The sequence below is a fragment of the Bicyclus anynana genome, chromosome 6 (genome assembly GCF_947172395.1).
Source record: "Bicyclus anynana chromosome 6, ilBicAnyn1.1, whole genome shotgun sequence".
NCBI classification, from domain to species: domain Eukaryota; kingdom Metazoa; phylum Arthropoda; class Insecta; order Lepidoptera; family Nymphalidae; genus Bicyclus; species Bicyclus anynana.
In genome coordinates this window covers 3,912,093-3,929,833 of record NC_069088.1, presented here as the reverse complement: position 1 = coordinate 3,929,833, position 17,741 = coordinate 3,912,093, and the positions used below count along the sequence as shown (strand labels likewise).

Sequence of the window (17,741 nt, the reverse complement as noted above, 5' to 3'; positions counted from 1 at the left end):
CATGTAAAATGTAGTAATCAAAGATAACATTTTTAAATACAACATTGTAGTCTAATGTGTTTAACATCATTTATTGAATGGATTATCATAAAAATATTTTAGAAATATCTCGACAATGAACGGTTATGCAGTTTAAAAAAAAATTCGTTGTTGTTTTGTTGTTTATCGATATAGAGCAACTGGAACGCAGAGCCGTAAAGCTTAAGATTTATCTGTGGTCAGTTATTGAAAAAATATTAAAGTCAATGTCAATTTTTACGACGTGTGTTTTCATTCGCAATTTTTCCTCAAAACTTGCTTTCTTTTAATATTTTCTGATTGAGCTCCAGTTTTCTGCTTATCTCTTATTTGTATTTTGTGTCATAATTAAATACATAGAAAATAGACTCAATCACCTGTGTTCTACATTTAATTAATAGTGCTAAACTAAATTAATATGTGAGTTTCACTGAATTATAAATGTTCCATTCTGTATTACCTTAGACCATTAATGTATTACCATCAATTCTATCATTTAATATTAAAATTTATTTAGTTTTCCGAGTATTACTTCTTACAAGTGATAAATAAAAATATTAATTTATATTTTGTGTCGATATTTCACAATAATGTTAATTAGTGAGTCAGCGAGTAAAACCAGATTTTTATAAATGTTTTTACAGATAAAGTGAACATGACTTTCCAATCGCCAATGCCTAGTCGAGAGTTTCTGTGGGACATTTTCAGAAGGTAAATATTTTGAGTTCTTTAATACTGTAGTTTTCCGGACCAAGTATAAAAGTATGTACCTATGACTAGCTCTAAAGCAAAAACTTGGGTTTCAAGTTCAAAAATAAACAAACTATTGTTGGGTTTTTCCACTAATGGCTTAAAATGATACTGGATTTTTTCAGCAACAGTTATAACTGTTTACAATTTTCTTTTAACCAACTTCCTGATTTTAAGATTGCTTACTAATTACTAAGTATAATTGGTTAAATATGCAGGATGTTGTTTTGAATAGTTTTGTATGCATACTAGATGATTCCCAATGGTTTCATATAGCTCCCATTTTTGGCCAAGTGCGGAAAAGGCCCAGAAAAGAAGAAGAAGAAGATGATATCTCCCATTCTCATGGGAATATGTAGATAAATATAGCCTATGAAAATGGCTATTTGGTTAGTCTGTACTCTTTAGAAGTAGGAGAAAGAGGATTACCAGCAAAATCTCACTATGACTTACTTGAAGACCTTGGCCTCTCTAAAACTGCAGCACATTCTATATTAGAATGGGTATCCAAAGCAGCTCTAATAGGATTTTAAAAAATTTGGCTAGGCAGGGAGAACAACACGAGTTGTCAAGGAATTCCTTAACCCAATAAGTACATCAGTTGGTCACTGGTCCAGGACTCAGCTCTGAGTTTTTCTCCCTGCCATGCAATGGCACCCGCACATGGATTGCTAAATGTGTCTCACATTGCATAAATAATCTGGTTCTTCTCAGTAAAATCTCACTTTTATTAAAGGAAGGATAAAAACCAAGAACTGAAGTTTGTGTTCATGACTCAGATGTGGTTTTTATATTTTTCTTATTGGAAGTATTCCGAATGAATATGACTCATTCTTAATTGTATCACTATAGTAGAGCAGAGGTCCCCAAACTTTTATGATTACTCACTAGCTAGCATTTTATTTTATCAAATCCATAGTTATCAATTGACAAATGATATATCACAGAAACTGTATTATTTAGTTAATAAGAATTACTTATTAGGATTATTATTTAAATAAATTATTTTAGTAGTTGATCATTTCTACTTTTTTATATGTAGAATGAAATTGAGTCACTGTTTTATTGATAAATAATTGCTTATCTCCAATCTGTGATATTAAATATTTTTCACAGATCTGTGGTGCCTGTTTTACTAAATTGATAGCCCAGTGGATAATATGACCTTTGCCTTCAATTTGGAGTGCATTGGTTCAAGTCAAGTCACAAAACTTTTCAGTTATGTGCATTTAAGGAAATTAAATATCATATTGTGTCTCAAACAGTGAAGGAAAAGCATTGTGAGGAAACCTGCATGCCTGAGAATTTTCTTAATTCTCTATGTGTGTGAAGTCTGCCAATCCACATTGGACCAGATTGGTAGACTAATGTTATATGGTTGAATATGGGTTGTTAATGATGAATTAACAGTTGAGTTTCATTACATTCATATTCACCAACAAAGTTGTCTGTTGTTTTTTGAGGGGAATGATAAACTCACACATCAAAGTTAACATCAATTAATATATTTTTAATACAATAACAATTAATATATTTTTAATATATTAATGGTATTGGATTGGTAATTGAAATTGCTTGTAACAACTATAAAGGTCTGTTTTCTTTTTACAGAGTGGACAAAGACAGAAGTGGCTATATATCTGCAGATGAGCTACAGCTGGCACTCTCTAACGGAACATGGAATCCATTTAACCCTGAAACTGTGAGGCTTATGATTGGTAAGTCTTGCTACTTGAAAAATTCCAACATTTCAGAATACAATGCATTTAATTCGGAATTCTTTAAGGAAAAATTAATTTAGTTGAAATTAAACACCAAACCATTTAATTAATTAAAAACATCCTCTATTTAAGCCAATTAATAATGGTGAGTCATTCAAACAATTATGAAATGTTGTAATCTGTAGTTATAACACATATTGAAAAGAGGCATTGCTTTGTGAAAGTTATGATTAGTAATTGATTGATCTTCTTTGCTATTTCAAGCGAACGTTCCAGTTTTGGGGTGAAACATGCATAGTGTTTTCTGCCTTATGTGGCTGATATTGCATGGATTTCTCAGTTTTTGGCTAATAATAGTAAACATTTTTTTTTTTTTAGAAAAAGAATATTTGCCATATCCTTTTTTTTAAATATGACCAATATTCCCATTCCCCTTCTACTTGTCGGGAAACACTGTATTAAACAATAGTGTATTGGGGCGGGGATCAAACCACCACCCTTTGGTGATGAGACTGACCACTCTAACTGAGCTGAGCTATTGGGACTAAGTGGATAATTACTAATTATAGGACAGTTCATTTGTAGTTGTCTGGAAGTACTAGAAGTACTATTGAAGTTGTACTCATGACATGCATTGTTCAATCATTAACAATAGTAGTATTAACATTTTTTATCTATACTGTACCTGACCTTATTATTCTTACCTATTACAAGACAACCTTGAAGGTTATTCTCTAATACAATATGTAACGTCTTGTTGTGTACAATGAAAAAAATCTTTTCATAATTCTATTTTACAAATTTTTATACTGTTTATACCTTAAAATTAAAATCACCTGAGAGGGATTAGGCTTATAGTCCACCACACTTGCCCAATGTGGATTAACAGACTCAGCTATGCAGGTTTCCTCACAAAATTTTTCCATCAGTGTTTGCGACACATGATATTTAATTTCTTAAAATGCATATAACTGATAAGTTGGAGGTGCATGCCCAGACTGGATTTAAACCAAGACACTACAAATTGAAGGCAGAGGTCATATCCACGGATCTGATGATTTTTCATCATCATCATCATATCAGCCGATGGATGTCCACTGCAGGACATAGGCCTTTTGTAGGGACTTCCAAACATCACGATACTGAGCTGCCTATATCCAACAAAAACCTGCGACTCGCTTGATGTCTCAGTCCACCTGGTGTGGGGTCGATCAACACTGCTCTTTCTGGTGCGACGCCGCCATTTCAGCACCTTGGGACCACAACGGCCATCGGCTGTTCGAACTATGTGCCCCGCCCATTGCCACTTCAGCTTCGCGACACGTCAGTTAGTCTGTCGTTCAACTATGTCGGCGACTTTAGTTCTTCTGCGGATCTCCTCATTTCTGATTCGATCACGCAGAGATACTCCTAGCATAGCTCGTTTAATTGCCCGCTGTGTGACTCTGAGCTTTCTAATGAGGCCCATAGTTAGCGACCAAGTCTCACAACCATAGGTCATCACTGGCAACACGCACTGTTCGAAGACTTTTGTCTTCAGGCACTGAAGAATTTCAGACAAAAATATATCGCGAAGTTTCCCAAATGCGGCCCAGCCGAGTTGGATTTTCACAATCTGTCTAATATTATTAAAAATTTCTTTTACAGGTATGTTTGACAAGCAGAACAGAGGTGTAATATCGTTCGAAGACTTCGGCGCGCTCTGGAAATATGTGAGCGATTGGCAAAACTGTTTCCGGTCGTTCGACCGCGACAACTCCGGGAACATAGACAAGGTGGAGTTGAAGAATGCGCTCACAGCGTTCGGGTACAGACTGTCGGATGACGTGGTCAACATGATGGTGCAGAAGTTTGACAGATTTGGCCGAGGAACCATTCTGTTTGACGACTTCATTCAGTGCTGCGTCACTTTATATGTAAGTGGTGTATATTATTTACTTCGTCCGCGTGAAACCCTACCTCAACCCCTACCCTTACGCTAAGTAACCTATGTCTGCCTCCTGGTTCTAAGCTACCTTTGCACCAATTTTCAGCCAAATCGGTTCAGCCGTTCTTGAGTTATAAATAGTGCAACTAACACGATTTTTTATACAAACAAAAAAATTTTTTTTTTTGGTGCTCGGGAGTATTTCCCATAACTCTGAGGTTATATTCTTTACCGAAAATTGATTGAAAATGTTCAAGGAACATGTGTTCTAAAATTAATATTTTCGGGGTAAATAATATTTCTTTTGTGAAAGACTAAGATTAAGTTATTGGACTTTATCTTAGTATAATAATAATATATGCATAATGTTTTGTATTTTATACTTATATTGTTAAAAATTAAAAAAAAAAGAAGTAATAAATAAATGAGAGAGTAAACAATATATTAACTTTAGGTTAAAGATAAATTACTAATTAGTCACATAAGTAGGCTAGATCGTAATTTTGTGAAGTACCAAATTGGTACTTTACAACAGAGAAGAAAAAAAACTATGATGTGATCTGATAACGTTTTTTCTTTTTTTTGCAGACATTAACATCCTCGTTCCGCCAGTTCGACACAGACCAGGACGGCGTCATAACGATACACTACGAACAGTTCCTCAAAATGGTGTTTGGATTGAAGGTATAAAAGACACGCGAATGGTTTTATCATTTAAAAAAATGTCGTCGGAATACGTCTTCTCATGTGCACAAATCTCTAAACTAAATTAAATAAACAGCTGATTTAATATGAAATAGTGTGGCCTGATAATCTGAGAAGTGTTGGATTCGATTCCCGCCGTTAGAATATTGTTGTACCCACTCCTTTTCACTTGGTTAAAGTATTAGTTTTACAAAAGGACAGGTAACATTTGAAAAAAAAAATCTAGTAGGCCTTATCATCTTCAAAAGCAGAAGGATAGAACAATTTTTAGACAGATTTGTCTACAACATAAATTCTAGTTTTGGTACTTATACTTAAAGGTTTTTATTTAAGTTAATCTCATGAAAAAATTTCCATTAAGGTTAAAACCGATCCAGTGGCTAGTAATGAGTATTTTTATCTATAAACAGATATATTTTTATGATATAGATATATAACACTAAATAATAAAACTGACTCACAGCAAAAATAGTTTTAACATTCCGATATCATTATTTTTAAGCCAGTACCAAAAGTTAGATTTTTTAATTGGGTAACCATTGCTTCTTTATTGTGTCTTGAATGTCGAAGATATGAGATTATATTTATTTATATTAATATTAATATTTATATATTTTGGTTGATGTAAAGTGATGTACTTACTAATTAAACTCAGAGCACATTAAGAATGGATCATTTTCATAATGTGTTGTGTGAAATCACATCAGCACAGCAGTAAAGGCATTACAAATAAATTCCTACTCAGAGAGATAAGTAAATAGACAGATATATCGCATTCCGTCAAAAAAGAGACCAATGGGAATGACATTCAATGTCGACAGGTCACAAAATCAAGTTTTGATATCAAAATCAAGTAATTTCTGACTTATTACAGCAATTGGTTGTCTATTTCCTTTCTTGTATATGTTATTTTTGATTCAATATGTTAACTATTTTGACAGTTTGTCAATTTGGTTTGATCCAACTGTGTGAAGGTCTTAATCATTATTGTCAATATGTGCCAGTGCCATTTCTTTTTAAACATATTTATACAAAAGCATTGTATATGCTGTAAATACAAATATCGATCTGCTAGTGAAAGGCCCGTCAAAATCGGTAAAGCCGTTTCAGAGATTTGTCGGATCACACAGATTAACAGGTTAAATAAATAATTCAAAAATTGGTTTTCGTTCACTATTTGTACTGCGTTATCAGAAAAAACTTCGATTTCAGTTATGTACCTACAAAGTATTACAACATGAAAAGTGTTAAATTTTTATTTTACGTGTTTTTGATAGCTGTGTTGAATTTATTGAATGTGGAGTGGATTAAAGTTATAAAAGTATAAAAAAATATATATAAAATATTATATTTGATGTTGCTTGTGAAAAATATGCTTTTGGAAAATATTCGGTGCTTTGTTCAGCCAAACGATCTTTTTTGAGATCTAATATATGAAAAAAAACATCACAATGCAAATCGTTAGAATCTGTCATATATAATAATCTCGAAAAGTTTATATTAGTAGATGTATAAGGATAAAGCAGGCCGTGGTTTGCGACATAGCGCATATGTGTTTTGATTGCATTAATAATAATGTTATATTCAGCATATATTTTATTCATGTTGTGTCAGACAACAGTGGTTGTCAACCAGTTGACTAACCAACCAAGCAGTTTAGTTAATTGTAACCAATCGAGTCTTTGAACGATAATGACTATCATTATGTACTCAGAGGCACAATTATCCGCCCACTTTAATATACTCGCGTCATAATAAAGAGGGCGGATAATGAGAGGCCTCTGAGTATAATATGGACTATAGTCAACATCTTCATTGGTCTTCATTAGGTCCTGAGATCCTATAAAAGTGTGGCAACTGTTATCGGTTTCCGGTACGTACAGGCTACAGTTGCAAATCACGGCCTATCAACTATTTAAACTAGGCGTTAAACAATGATATAAATTGTTATTACATTGGCCTATTTTTTCTGTACTCAAAATGCACATACAGATAATATTAATTACGAAATATAGTTTTTTTTACAATTATATAATATATTTTTTAATATAAAATAGGTACGCGTATGTTATATAGAAATACATTATAATACTAATAATAACATATAATACATACTGGCTTCCTCACAGAATGTAAACATTATTTCTATCCAATGTTGCGAAATATTTCTGAAATTAGAGAGTACATTTATTTTATTTTTGTTTATGTTTTTAAGTTAATATCACTAAAGCAAAGCTGTATTGTCAATTTTGAAAAAAAATTTAAAAATTACGGCGCGTTGCGTAAACAATTTCTGGATTAATTGTCATCCTCTTCACATGTTTCCAAAAAAAAACATTGAATTAAATTTAATTTCTCGTGAATTTGTCTAGGTATTCTGTTCGGTTGTAAAGTTTCCAGCAAAAGAATCTATTCCATTATGAAAATATAAGAAAACGGTCGAAAAATTTATACAATCTGGTAAATAATGTTTATTTCTGTTTGCGAGTCTATCTGCCGTCTATAAATTCACTCCGTGAACACTCGTGGATAGACGTAGGTATATAAAGTCTGGCTAGTTGATGACACACCCATGATATGCGGGCGATGAGGGGGGGGGGGGATTATTATTAATATTGGTCAGATCACAGACATAGCGCGTTTATGTGTGTAAACTGAAGATCCATTTCGTTACAGAACACTTCTTCACACACCAATGCGCTGTGGGTCGAATTTCAAACGTACACAAACTATACACACATTCATAATCTATAAATGTGTTATTTATTAAATGCCGGCTCCACATTAGTGCCGTGAATCACGCGCGAATTCTCGCCATGAATTCTCGGCACGAGTCCATCCTCCACATTCACGGGATGCTCACAATCGTTTGAAACCCGCCATGTAATGTCTTTAACTTCGTTTGCTATGTCCCTATACTACTATTTAGATGGACCGTGAATGTGGATGTGAAGGAGGCGCGAACCCTTTGTCGCGGGACAAAATACCGACTCTGATCTGAAACATGCGTGAACGTGCGTGAATCCCGCGAAAACATTTACGTTCGCGGCCTGTTCACGGAACTTCACAGCACTAATGTGGAGCCGGCATTACACGATATGTACAAATATTCACGGCGTGAGTCTATGGGTCTATGTATTGTGTCTAACCGCGAATTTCTCTCTTCCGTCCAGTGTTGGCCGTAACCGTCGGTCTGCAAGCGTCGCAAAGGTTTGCCCTCAATACCACTACACTAATAACTCAACTTGGTTGTCGCTAGTGCCCTTGAAAACGTACTGCAAGTTCGAGTGTTCTCTGTAATGTCAAAGTAAAGTGAGACTTAATGGCTCTATTTTAAAACTCAGTTTAGTGTAAAAGTTTACACCTTATCATCATCATGGTAACTTGACCAAATCAAGTCCTATAGATACCAAATAAGGTAAGATTGAGATTTTCTTAATTGGTCCAGGTCTGGCTAGTTACCACCCTACTGACAAAGACGTACCGCCAAGCGATTTAGCGTTCCAGTACGATGTCGTGTAGAAACCGAAAAGGGGTGTGGATTTCCATCCTCCTCCTAACAATTTAGCCCGCTTCCATCTTAGACTGCATCATTACTTACCATCAGGTGAGATTGTACTCAAGGGCTAACTTATAAAATAAAAAAAGTTCACAGGGTCAACAAGACTGATATTTAGCTTACAACCTCCGTCACTAACATCCATTTATACCGAGGGTTATAAGAACCGTGATAGCCCAGTGGATACTGACCTCTGCCTCAGATTCCGGAGGGTGTAGGTTCGAATCCGGTCCCGGGGCGTGCACCTTAACTCAACTTTTCAGTGTGCATTTAAAAAAAATAAATATCACGTGTCTCAAATGGTGAAAGAGAAACATTGTGAGGAAACATGCATACCTGAGAAATTTCTTAATTCTAAGCGTGTGTGAAGTCTGTCAATTTTGGTTCTTTTTCGTTTTCTGCCAAGTATTGTCAGCGTGATGGACTATTTGACCTAACCCCTTTCATACACAGAGGAGACTCGAGCTTAGCAGTGAACTAATGATAATTAATGATGATACCGTGGTCCGATCCGAGTATCACATGGGAAGCCCTTAGAAAGACACACACCTTCACAGTGACGCTGCCCCGTTAAAGGGCATACAATCAGCTATACCACAGCCCTACCCAATGTAACATACTGTTTACTAACAAACAAATTAAAAATGAGGGTATAAATCAGTAGTCATTTTACACACAATCACATTGAGTAGGGCTGTAGGTATGTTATATAGTTAGAACCATTTCATGTTGCTCTAAATACTTAATGAAAATAAAGTACATAAATACGAATTTAATAGAACGTCTATTAAGTCTACGCTACTTTGAATTTATAGAGTAATTACTCGTGAATGCTCAAACTAATCAACTTGCAAGTTTATGTTTACTAATATGCGTGCCAAGAGATATTGAGATAAGTTTGTCTTCATAATACCTGTATCGTATCACTCCCTCTTTTGTGCGAGAGCTATATTTATTTGTCTTGTCGTTGTGATAGAACGAAAGAGAGACGTCAACGAAGCGCGGATTCAGTAATTTCTTTTATTTTCGTCTACTCGTTTTTTTTGTCGGTCGTCTATAATGCCCCCCTAGACGGGATGCTAACTAAGCAATTACTTAAATAGCTTACGGGTTAATCCAGGACTGAATATAGGGTAAGTTGCAAAATTATATCGATATCCCTTGGCGCATCTATTAGGCCACAAGATTCGGAATAATAATTGTGCGCTCGTCTCGTAATGTGCAGTCAGCTTGTATTGGGTTCTAGTTCGCGCATTTATAATAAAAAAAATTGTTTAATAGGAATTCATATTGAGAACATAGCATGAAACTCAGCCTTTGATTTATTTACATCTCTTTGGATTTGTCTACCAATAAATTTTAGGGATGTCTTCTGATTGTGTTTGTGTAGTATATTATGTTTTATTCATAGAATTGTGTGTGTTAAAATGTTATTCATAGAATTTTTTAACAAGCTAAATCGCGAGCTTAATCTGGACCCAATAAAAGCTTTCCATACTATACAAATTTCAATGTTATTAAAATAGAATTAAGTATAATTTAACGTACTTGGTTTTACTTGCATTTACACACATCTTTATCACATCTCATTGTAAAGTATGAGTAATTTTTTATTTAATTCGTTCTACTCGTAAAGCGAAATTGCTTGGATGATTCATAATTGGTCGTACCTCGTTGTTTTGGCAATGTTAAATCACGTTAACTTTTTTAAAAGATAGTAGAAATGTGGCATTTTTAGTGCTAAATGATCTGATTAACAAAAGGGTCAAGTATCTGACGAGCGTCAGAAGCAAACGTGAGCACTGGCTCAATCGTTCACACGAAGTGTCAGTTTTCTGACAAAACTGCAACAACCGAATAGTAAAAACGAAACTGTTTAGTAAAAAAATTCTCATGCTTACTCTAATACCTTTACAATTCATATATGTCTTGTTACAAGGGAGAAAAAATGTCTTTTCCAGTGATCAAATCCTTCAGCTATAAATTATATGTATAGCTCTGTCAGTACATTTCATATTTCATTATATTTTTGATATTTATTGTTCTTTCCATGTTCATCAATATCATTATTAATAATTATTATTTAGTTCGTTAAATATTTTTATACTATGTAGAGTAGTTTACATTTAAATCTTACCTTTTTCTAAAGTATATAAATATTGCTATAAAATTTGCCAAATAAATAAGACAGATAGAATAGTATTAGAGCATAGAGTTATGATTGGAATTCAATAGACAAAGTAGAAAGTAGTTTTTGGATCTGTGTGATCACTAGTGATGCATGGAAAGCGGCCATGTTGCATACAAAAATTTGTTTTGGGTGATCTTTGATGAATTTTCCACCATAACTCTTTATGGTCTATGCTATTCTATCCGACAAATTTAATATTGTGTAAAAGTGTATATTGGAAATATAATATAATATAAATACATTGATTATAATTATATAAATGGATGAAAACTATTGTAGATTTCTATTTTAATTACTTAACTACAAGATGATAAAGTATATTTAAAGTTATTTGTTTCTTAAAATATGTTTGAAGTATGAGGCAAACTGCGCTGCAACGCTACTAAATCACAAAAACGTTGTGTTTCGGTTTGTTCTCTATACGAATTACTATAGTCTGGCGAGTTTGTTGGTAACACTCCCATGTTATGCGGGCGACGGGCGGAAAGACTGTGCGGGTATGAAATAGTGCGTGCGGGGAAGTGACGTACATCAGTCGTGGGGTTTTTAATTCATCGCTACATGCCCCCCGCCCCGCGCGCAACATCGGGAGTGTTACGAACGAAGTTGCCAAGCTAAAATTGGTTGCTCAAACCTGAGCTCAAAGACAAGTCAAACATTATGGTCTGCTCATAAAATGATTTTTCACAAATTTGACATTATAAGGCTAAAACATATTTGAAATATTCATGTACACCTATTTATGCCAAAAGCTTGATTGTTGTTTGTATGTTGTATAAATATATGTATTACTCCATTACTTTTGATTCTAAATAAATGTTCAATGAACAATTTACATGTTTTTATTCTACTATATGTATATTACCTACAATGTATATTTAAAAGGCTAGTTGACACTTTTTTTTAAGAACCTAAATAGTTTATTATCGTTCTACTGGATTGAAAAAATAATAATATGTTTTTGGGACTTTTTGGGAAAATTTTAGTTTTTAAATATTTTCTTGGCATAACTTAAGTTTTATAAGAAATCCTGGATGGAATGGATATATTTCGGACCCATAATCCATGTACTATGCGAAATTAATATTGTTTGAATTGCAATTGATATGAGTCAACTACTCTATTCTTTAGTGCTTGATATGCATTAAAGTTTTCTATTTATTTGTTTAGGTTATTTTTAAGACCACTAAGAGATAGTGGTCATTAAAAAATTTAATATTATCCGTATCTAAGCCCGCCAATCCACTTTAGAGCATCATAGTGGGTGGGAATAAGCTCTATATCCCATTCTACAAGTAGAAAAGGGAGGCAAGCTCGCCTATTCATTAATTTTGTCTTTATTCACAACCTATTATAATAAACATCAAATCAACTGACAAATGTCATCTACCTACTGTATGATATCCACGAAGTGTTGTCAATAGGCTACGGGTGACATTTGTTACATGCAATCTTAATTTCATATAAGTCAACTAGCATGCATCAAAGTTAGTGTTTTTTTTTATTTGAATTGACCTGCTGGCCTTGTGGGTTGTTAAAAACTTGATAGCAATGAAGTCGAACCTAATCAGGATATTTTATTCATAACAATACAAGACTATAATCTATCTCACAGGTCAAATTAGCGTAGTTTGAATTGTCACTGAATAACAAATATTCATAAAACAGTCGTTAAGTTTTCTGATATTTTCCAATTTACAGACCAGTTTTTAATCTCTATTTTTAGTCTGCTGTTTTTAATTGCTTAATAATAACTATAAATAATCAATCTCCTATGTCTTTGCTTTAGTTTTGTATATATTATTATCTTTGGATCTACCTACGAATATGTTTAATAAGAATAAACTGAGTGGTCTATGCTTCACTCAGGTCTATGGATCTATGACCATATTAAAGTCAGGTTAATGATAAAAAAACTTTTAAAGTTGTTCAATAATGATATATTAAATATAAATTATAATACAATTTACGAGTATAAGTAAACTAACAAAAATATTATGTTTTCTTATATTTAATTTGCCAAGCACCAATCTTGTATCGCAACCAAATGAGGCCAAGGTCACAGCCCATTTGTATCCAGGATATTATTGGAGTCACTTTGGATCCTTCAATCTCAGTCCATCTGATAGGAATTTCAGAAATTGGAATGTTTAATTTTTGTGCTATGTACAGCAGTTCTACATCAAATGCCCTGGAAAAGAAACAGTAATTTTATATTTCATTAACAAAAATGTGGGCTAATGTAGATTGATATACCTACCTAATAGAAGTATGCGTTATTATACAACTACGAAAAATTTACCTGTTTTGGATTTGAATTGCGAGATTTGAGCAGAAACTAAAAGTCAATTCATTGTAAGAGGTCTAAATTTACCAATATAACGGATACTAAAAAAAACTTGATGCACGGCTTGGGTGTTAGGTTTATTTTCGTTACGGAATTTCTTGAATCGGTCGCCGCGTACAAAGCCCGCGATAAAAGCTAATACAATAGACTAATAATAAAAAAATCATCAATCAACCAATGTTCGGGTTGTCAAACCTTGTGTTATTTTTTTTAATTAGTTTAAAATTGTTGCTATCACAAGAACACGGCCTCCGTGGCGCAGTGGCATGCGCGATGGATTTACAAAACGGAGGTCCTGGGTTCGATCCCCGGCTGGGCAGATTGAGATTTTCTTAATTGGTCCAGGTCTGGCTGGTGGAAGGCTTCGGCCGTGGCTAGTTACCACCCTACCGGCAAAGACGTACCGCCAAGCGATTTAGCGTTCCGGTACGATGTCGTGTAGAAACCGAAAAGGGTGTGGATTTTCATCCTCCTCCTTACAAGTTAGCCCGCTTCCATCTAAGACTACATCATCACTTACCATCAGGTGAGATTGTAGTCAAGGGCTAACTTGTAAACAATAATAAAAAAAAAAAAAGAACATACCATCGGTTGACATGCAGGCTCTGGAAGCACATGTCGGCGGCCCTGCGCGTGAACAACTTGAACCCGCACTGCGTGTCCTTCACTCCCTTCACAGTGAACAGCCACACCAGGAAGTGGAAGCCATACATCAGTATATTTCTGAAGTATTAAAAGGTAACACTCAAGTTCCGTCATTCGGTTTTATATTTAAGACTCAGACCAATTATAGAAGGACCAGTATGACACCAAAATTCACGAACAAAAGTGTTTGTCATTTTCTGTGGAAAATGAGCTTAGATTTGGTCTATACTAAGCTAGAAGTTTTTGACTATTTTTTACACCATTCAACTACACAAAAAGCTTTAAATATAGTATGAGGTTAAGGTCTATTTCCAACGCCCAAAATTGAAAATGCAACACTGCTGAAGTGTGAACATATACTTGGGAATGCTTTTGTTGTATTTGAACGCTTATTTAACGTCCGTTAAAAAAACGGCCGCGTGAATGGGGGCTAATCACATAAAGCACTTTTTTTTTTAAGATCGCTTTGGTTAAGCGCGCGCCCAAAAGTTGGAAACATCCTACAAGGTTAAGTCACTGTCATATTTATTTTAAGAAAGCAAGCATTTTAATTTTGTTTGTAAGAAATTTTTATCCTTCATTTGGGCCCCTCAATTAATTTTGAAACAGGGCCTTTTTCAAGGCACGCTACGCCACTGGTCCTTTGTATATAGTCTTACCTGAATATGCTTCTTGTAGCTAAAGACTCTTTTTCCAAATGTGCTCTAGAACCAATAACTATTGCTTCACTAGTGCTAGTCTCTTGCGGTTGGTCAATGGGACTACATTTCGTGATATCTTTGAGAGCTGCTTCCAGCTTAACCAGATCTTCAAATTTTGAAGCTCCATCTGCATCAGCAAACAGTATGGTGGCCCCTCTAGAGCTTAATATACCCTAAAAAGTAATCAATTTTACAATTAATTGCATTTGCCCAAGTAAAATGTATTTTATTCTAAAAAATTATCTATTTTTTGTGTTTTTTAGGAGGTAGCGTAGGACTATGAGGATACTTTCATTTTGAAATAAAGTTCCTTGTTTGGTGTAAAAGAATCTGTACAAACCAGGCAAAAGTTTGACTGGAATTTAATTTAAAGGTGGTCTTTTGGGTATGGCTCATCCAAAAATTATTTTTTAAAATTACAACTACTAAAAAAACCAGATATGATATGGCAAAAAAAGAATCTTCTCTCCATTTTGGCAAATTTATTCAAAGCATATTTAGCAAGATGTCTAACTCCTTTATTGACTCGCAGACGCCCCGCGGTCTCACCCACGTGGTTCCCGTTCCTATAAGAATACGGGGATAAAATATAGCCTTTAGCCTTCCTCAATAATTTGGCTATGTAACGCAGAAAGAATTTTTCAAATTGGACCAGCAGTTAGGAGATTAACGCGTTCAAACATACAAACAAACACTCTTCAGCTTTATAATATTAGTATTTCTGCACAGTAGTTATACCAATCTAACAGCTCCTCCCTTGCCTCTGTTCTTGATTAAATTGAGACATCTAAGCTTGTCACTGCCGTACTTCTCCACATAACTCTCAGCTAGCTGTACAGTCTTGTCTCTACTGCCATCACTCACTATGATGATCTCATATTTGTATGATGAGTGTTCTTTGCTCCTGGTTTCCAGAAATTCTATGGCTTCGTCAAGCATGGGTGGCACTGAAGAGATTAAAACAAAAAAATATTTAAAAAAGGGTGTTTTTAATGCACAAATATCATAAAATTGAGTCCAAATCCAAAATAGTACATCATAGACTTTTAAATTATAAAGTCTTGTGTTACAAGTTCTTTGCTTATGGGTAGTATTAAATTCAGTATTTATGTTATTGTGGAGGGGAGGTATCACTGTTGGTATAAATAAGAGTGTATTTGATGACTTGAGCTCAGTTGTTTGTTAGGCAGCGTGGACACCGTCACGCCTAAAGTAATCGGGCGTTGTTTAGAAAACTTTTTGGCAAATCTGCTTCCTTTAAGTTAATTAACTTAATTGCTGTTATCAGACTGAGGCGGAATTTAATGGAGATAAAATTAAAATAGCTATTATTAATTACATTAGTAATTAGTAATGCCTGTTTAGTTAGTAAGTAATTATGAATTATAAGATTAAAAGCATGTCCCAGTTATAATCATTAACATCTGATAGTGATTGTAACATAGTCAAATATTGTCATCCTTAGCACCACCCACTTTAGACCAGCTTATTGGGTCTAGTGCCCTCTTTTCTGAAGGAGGCCTGGCCTTGTAGTATACCATTTATAGCCTAATCAGAAAAAAAAAACAAATACTAAGCATAGACAGTTATAAGATACTTGTGGCACCCTCTATACATATACGTAGGGTTCTGTCAACAAAGGGTACAACAGGACCCTATTACTTAAGACTGTCTGTATCTCTGTCACCAGGCTGTATCTCATAAACTGTGTAGAAGTGAAAATTTCACAGACAATGTATTTCTATTTATACTTTATTTATATTTCTGGCCAGGCTATAAATATTCAAATATTTAATTAAAAAGGGATTATTTGGTTAATAATTTGGTAAAACTTACACCGTTCTTCTTCATTGTATGCTGGTACTATAACACTTAAATGGACACTCTGTTCATCTTCAATTTTAGGAAATTTACTTCTAGACTTTGATTTAGTATCACAATATGATTCCTCTTCTTTGAACCTTTCTATTATTGGAAAGGGTTTTGCTGTCAAATAAATGGTCAGTGTTAACTGCAAAAGAGAATTTTAAAATTTATTTTTTAACTCTAATTTTTTGTGTTTTTTACATTAAGTAAAAAACGTACCTTTCAATATCTAGTAGCTTTTTTACCTTAGCTCATTTTATATTGATTGTTTTTTATTTGTGAAGAATAAACCAATATAGTATTTTATAAGATTTTTTTCAGCTAAATAAATACAATCTAATACAAAGTTCCTTCTAATATGTTACCATCATTAATGCAAAAGAAAAAGGGCATAAAAGCATTTATTTGCATCATAATCTTTCAGTATCTTCTATATTTCTAGAATACCCTGTATGTTAATTGTCATTTAAATTGAAATGATCTCACTGCTGGAAATAGGCTACCTCTTTTAAAATAAAGCTTGCACCCAGAATGCTTTTCATATCAACATTAGGATCAAAGAAACAAAATCCTCCAAGAAACAAGATATAACTACCACTCTGTGTGACATTTATAGATACCTTTTCTTTACTTATTACTGTGGTGATATCTGAAAGTAGTCTATATAATATTTCAGATTACGATCCATCTCTATGCTGAATTTAATTTTTAGAATCATTCAGCATTTCAGCAGTTTTGGTGTGATTGGGTAATTATTATTATCAATTAATACATATTTTTCCATCCAAATTTTCGCAATTTAGTTAGATAAGTCGGAGCACAGAGCCCCACACAAATTGGATTGCTCATTAAAACAATAATTGGTGTCTAACTCTAACATAACAACAGTAATGTTGAAAATTAATCAGTATGAAAGATACTTACAACAATAAGTAAACCAGCCACTGCCACACTCCCGTACACTATTAGAGATGATATAATAAAACTAAAATCCATTTTGAATCAAGTTGACACGAATGAACATGTATTATATTAGAAAACAAAATTTAACAGTAACTTTAGTGGGCATTGTAAAGTTTCCATGAAATTGATAACGGTTTTAGCTAGTAGAACATAATTCTTATGTTATTAATTACTCTGATAAATTTTATTGATATTTAAGCTATAAATTCGTGGATTTTGTGTATAAATTATGAAAAAAGGGCTTTCTTTTGTTAAAAATTTACAATACGCTTACGTGTGCCGGTGACAATGGCTAACAACGACATTGACATTTGACAGTTTCAAGTTCGACAGTGACACTTTGACAGT

General features: G+C 33.9%; 2 protein-coding genes across 3 annotated transcripts; one reads left to right on the top strand and one right to left on the bottom strand.

Annotated features, from left to right (window-relative positions):
* The first annotated feature begins 282 nt into the window (after positions 1-282).
* On the top strand, positions 283-11,704 carry LOC112048710 (programmed cell death protein 6). 2 transcript variants are annotated; one of them, XM_024086358.2, is made up of 6 exons: positions 283-438; positions 663-729; positions 2,380-2,486; positions 4,137-4,405; positions 5,005-5,100; positions 8,295-11,704. In XM_024086358.2, the coding sequence occupies exons 2-6, from the start codon at positions 674-676 to the stop codon at positions 8,304-8,306; spliced, it is 540 nt and encodes a 179-aa protein (XP_023942126.1). In that variant the 5' UTR covers positions 283-438; positions 663-673; the 3' UTR covers positions 8,307-11,704. The 2 variants fall into 2 exon arrangements, with proteins under 2 accessions (XP_023942126.1, XP_023942127.1); XM_024086359.2 differs by having other exon boundaries at positions 5,005-11,704.
* A 1,084-nt stretch (positions 11,705-12,788) lies between these two features.
* Positions 12,789-17,697, bottom strand: LOC112048711 (dolichyl-phosphate beta-glucosyltransferase). Its single transcript, XM_024086360.2, has 6 exons — positions 17,355-17,697; positions 16,401-16,575; positions 15,303-15,511; positions 14,523-14,737; positions 13,804-13,941; positions 12,789-13,062 (listed from the first exon to the last, which is right to left on the bottom strand). The coding sequence occupies exons 1-6, from the start codon at positions 17,424-17,426 to the stop codon at positions 12,867-12,869; spliced, it is 1,005 nt and encodes a 334-aa protein (XP_023942128.2). The 5' UTR covers positions 17,427-17,697; the 3' UTR covers positions 12,789-12,866.
* Between the last annotated feature and the right edge of the window lie 44 nt (positions 17,698-17,741).

Excerpts from the sequence above, each read along its gene's own strand:
- LOC112048710 (XM_024086358.2), top strand. The coding sequence starts at position 674 with ATGACTTTCCAATCGCCAATGCCTAGTCGAGAGTTTCTGTGGGACATT. Across the intron at positions 730-2,379 it reads CTGTGGGACATTTTCAGAAG|AGTGGACAAAGACAGAAGTG; the intron begins GTAAATATTTTG and ends TTCTTTTTACAG. Across the intron at positions 2,487-4,136 it reads AACTGTGAGGCTTATGATTG|GTATGTTTGACAAGCAGAAC; the intron begins GTAAGTCTTGCT and ends TTTCTTTTACAG.
- LOC112048711 (XM_024086360.2), bottom strand. The coding sequence starts at position 17,426 with ATGGATTTTAGTTTTATTATATCATCTCTAATAGTGTACGGGAGTGTG. Across the intron at positions 14,738-15,302 it reads AGGGAGGAGCTGTTAGATTG|GGTATATTAAGCTCTAGAGG; the intron begins GTATAACTACTG and ends ATTACTTTTTAG. Across the intron at positions 13,063-13,803 it reads AGCCTGCATGTCAACCGATG|GGCATTTGATGTAGAACTGC; the intron begins GTATGTTCTTTT and ends TTTCTTTTCCAG.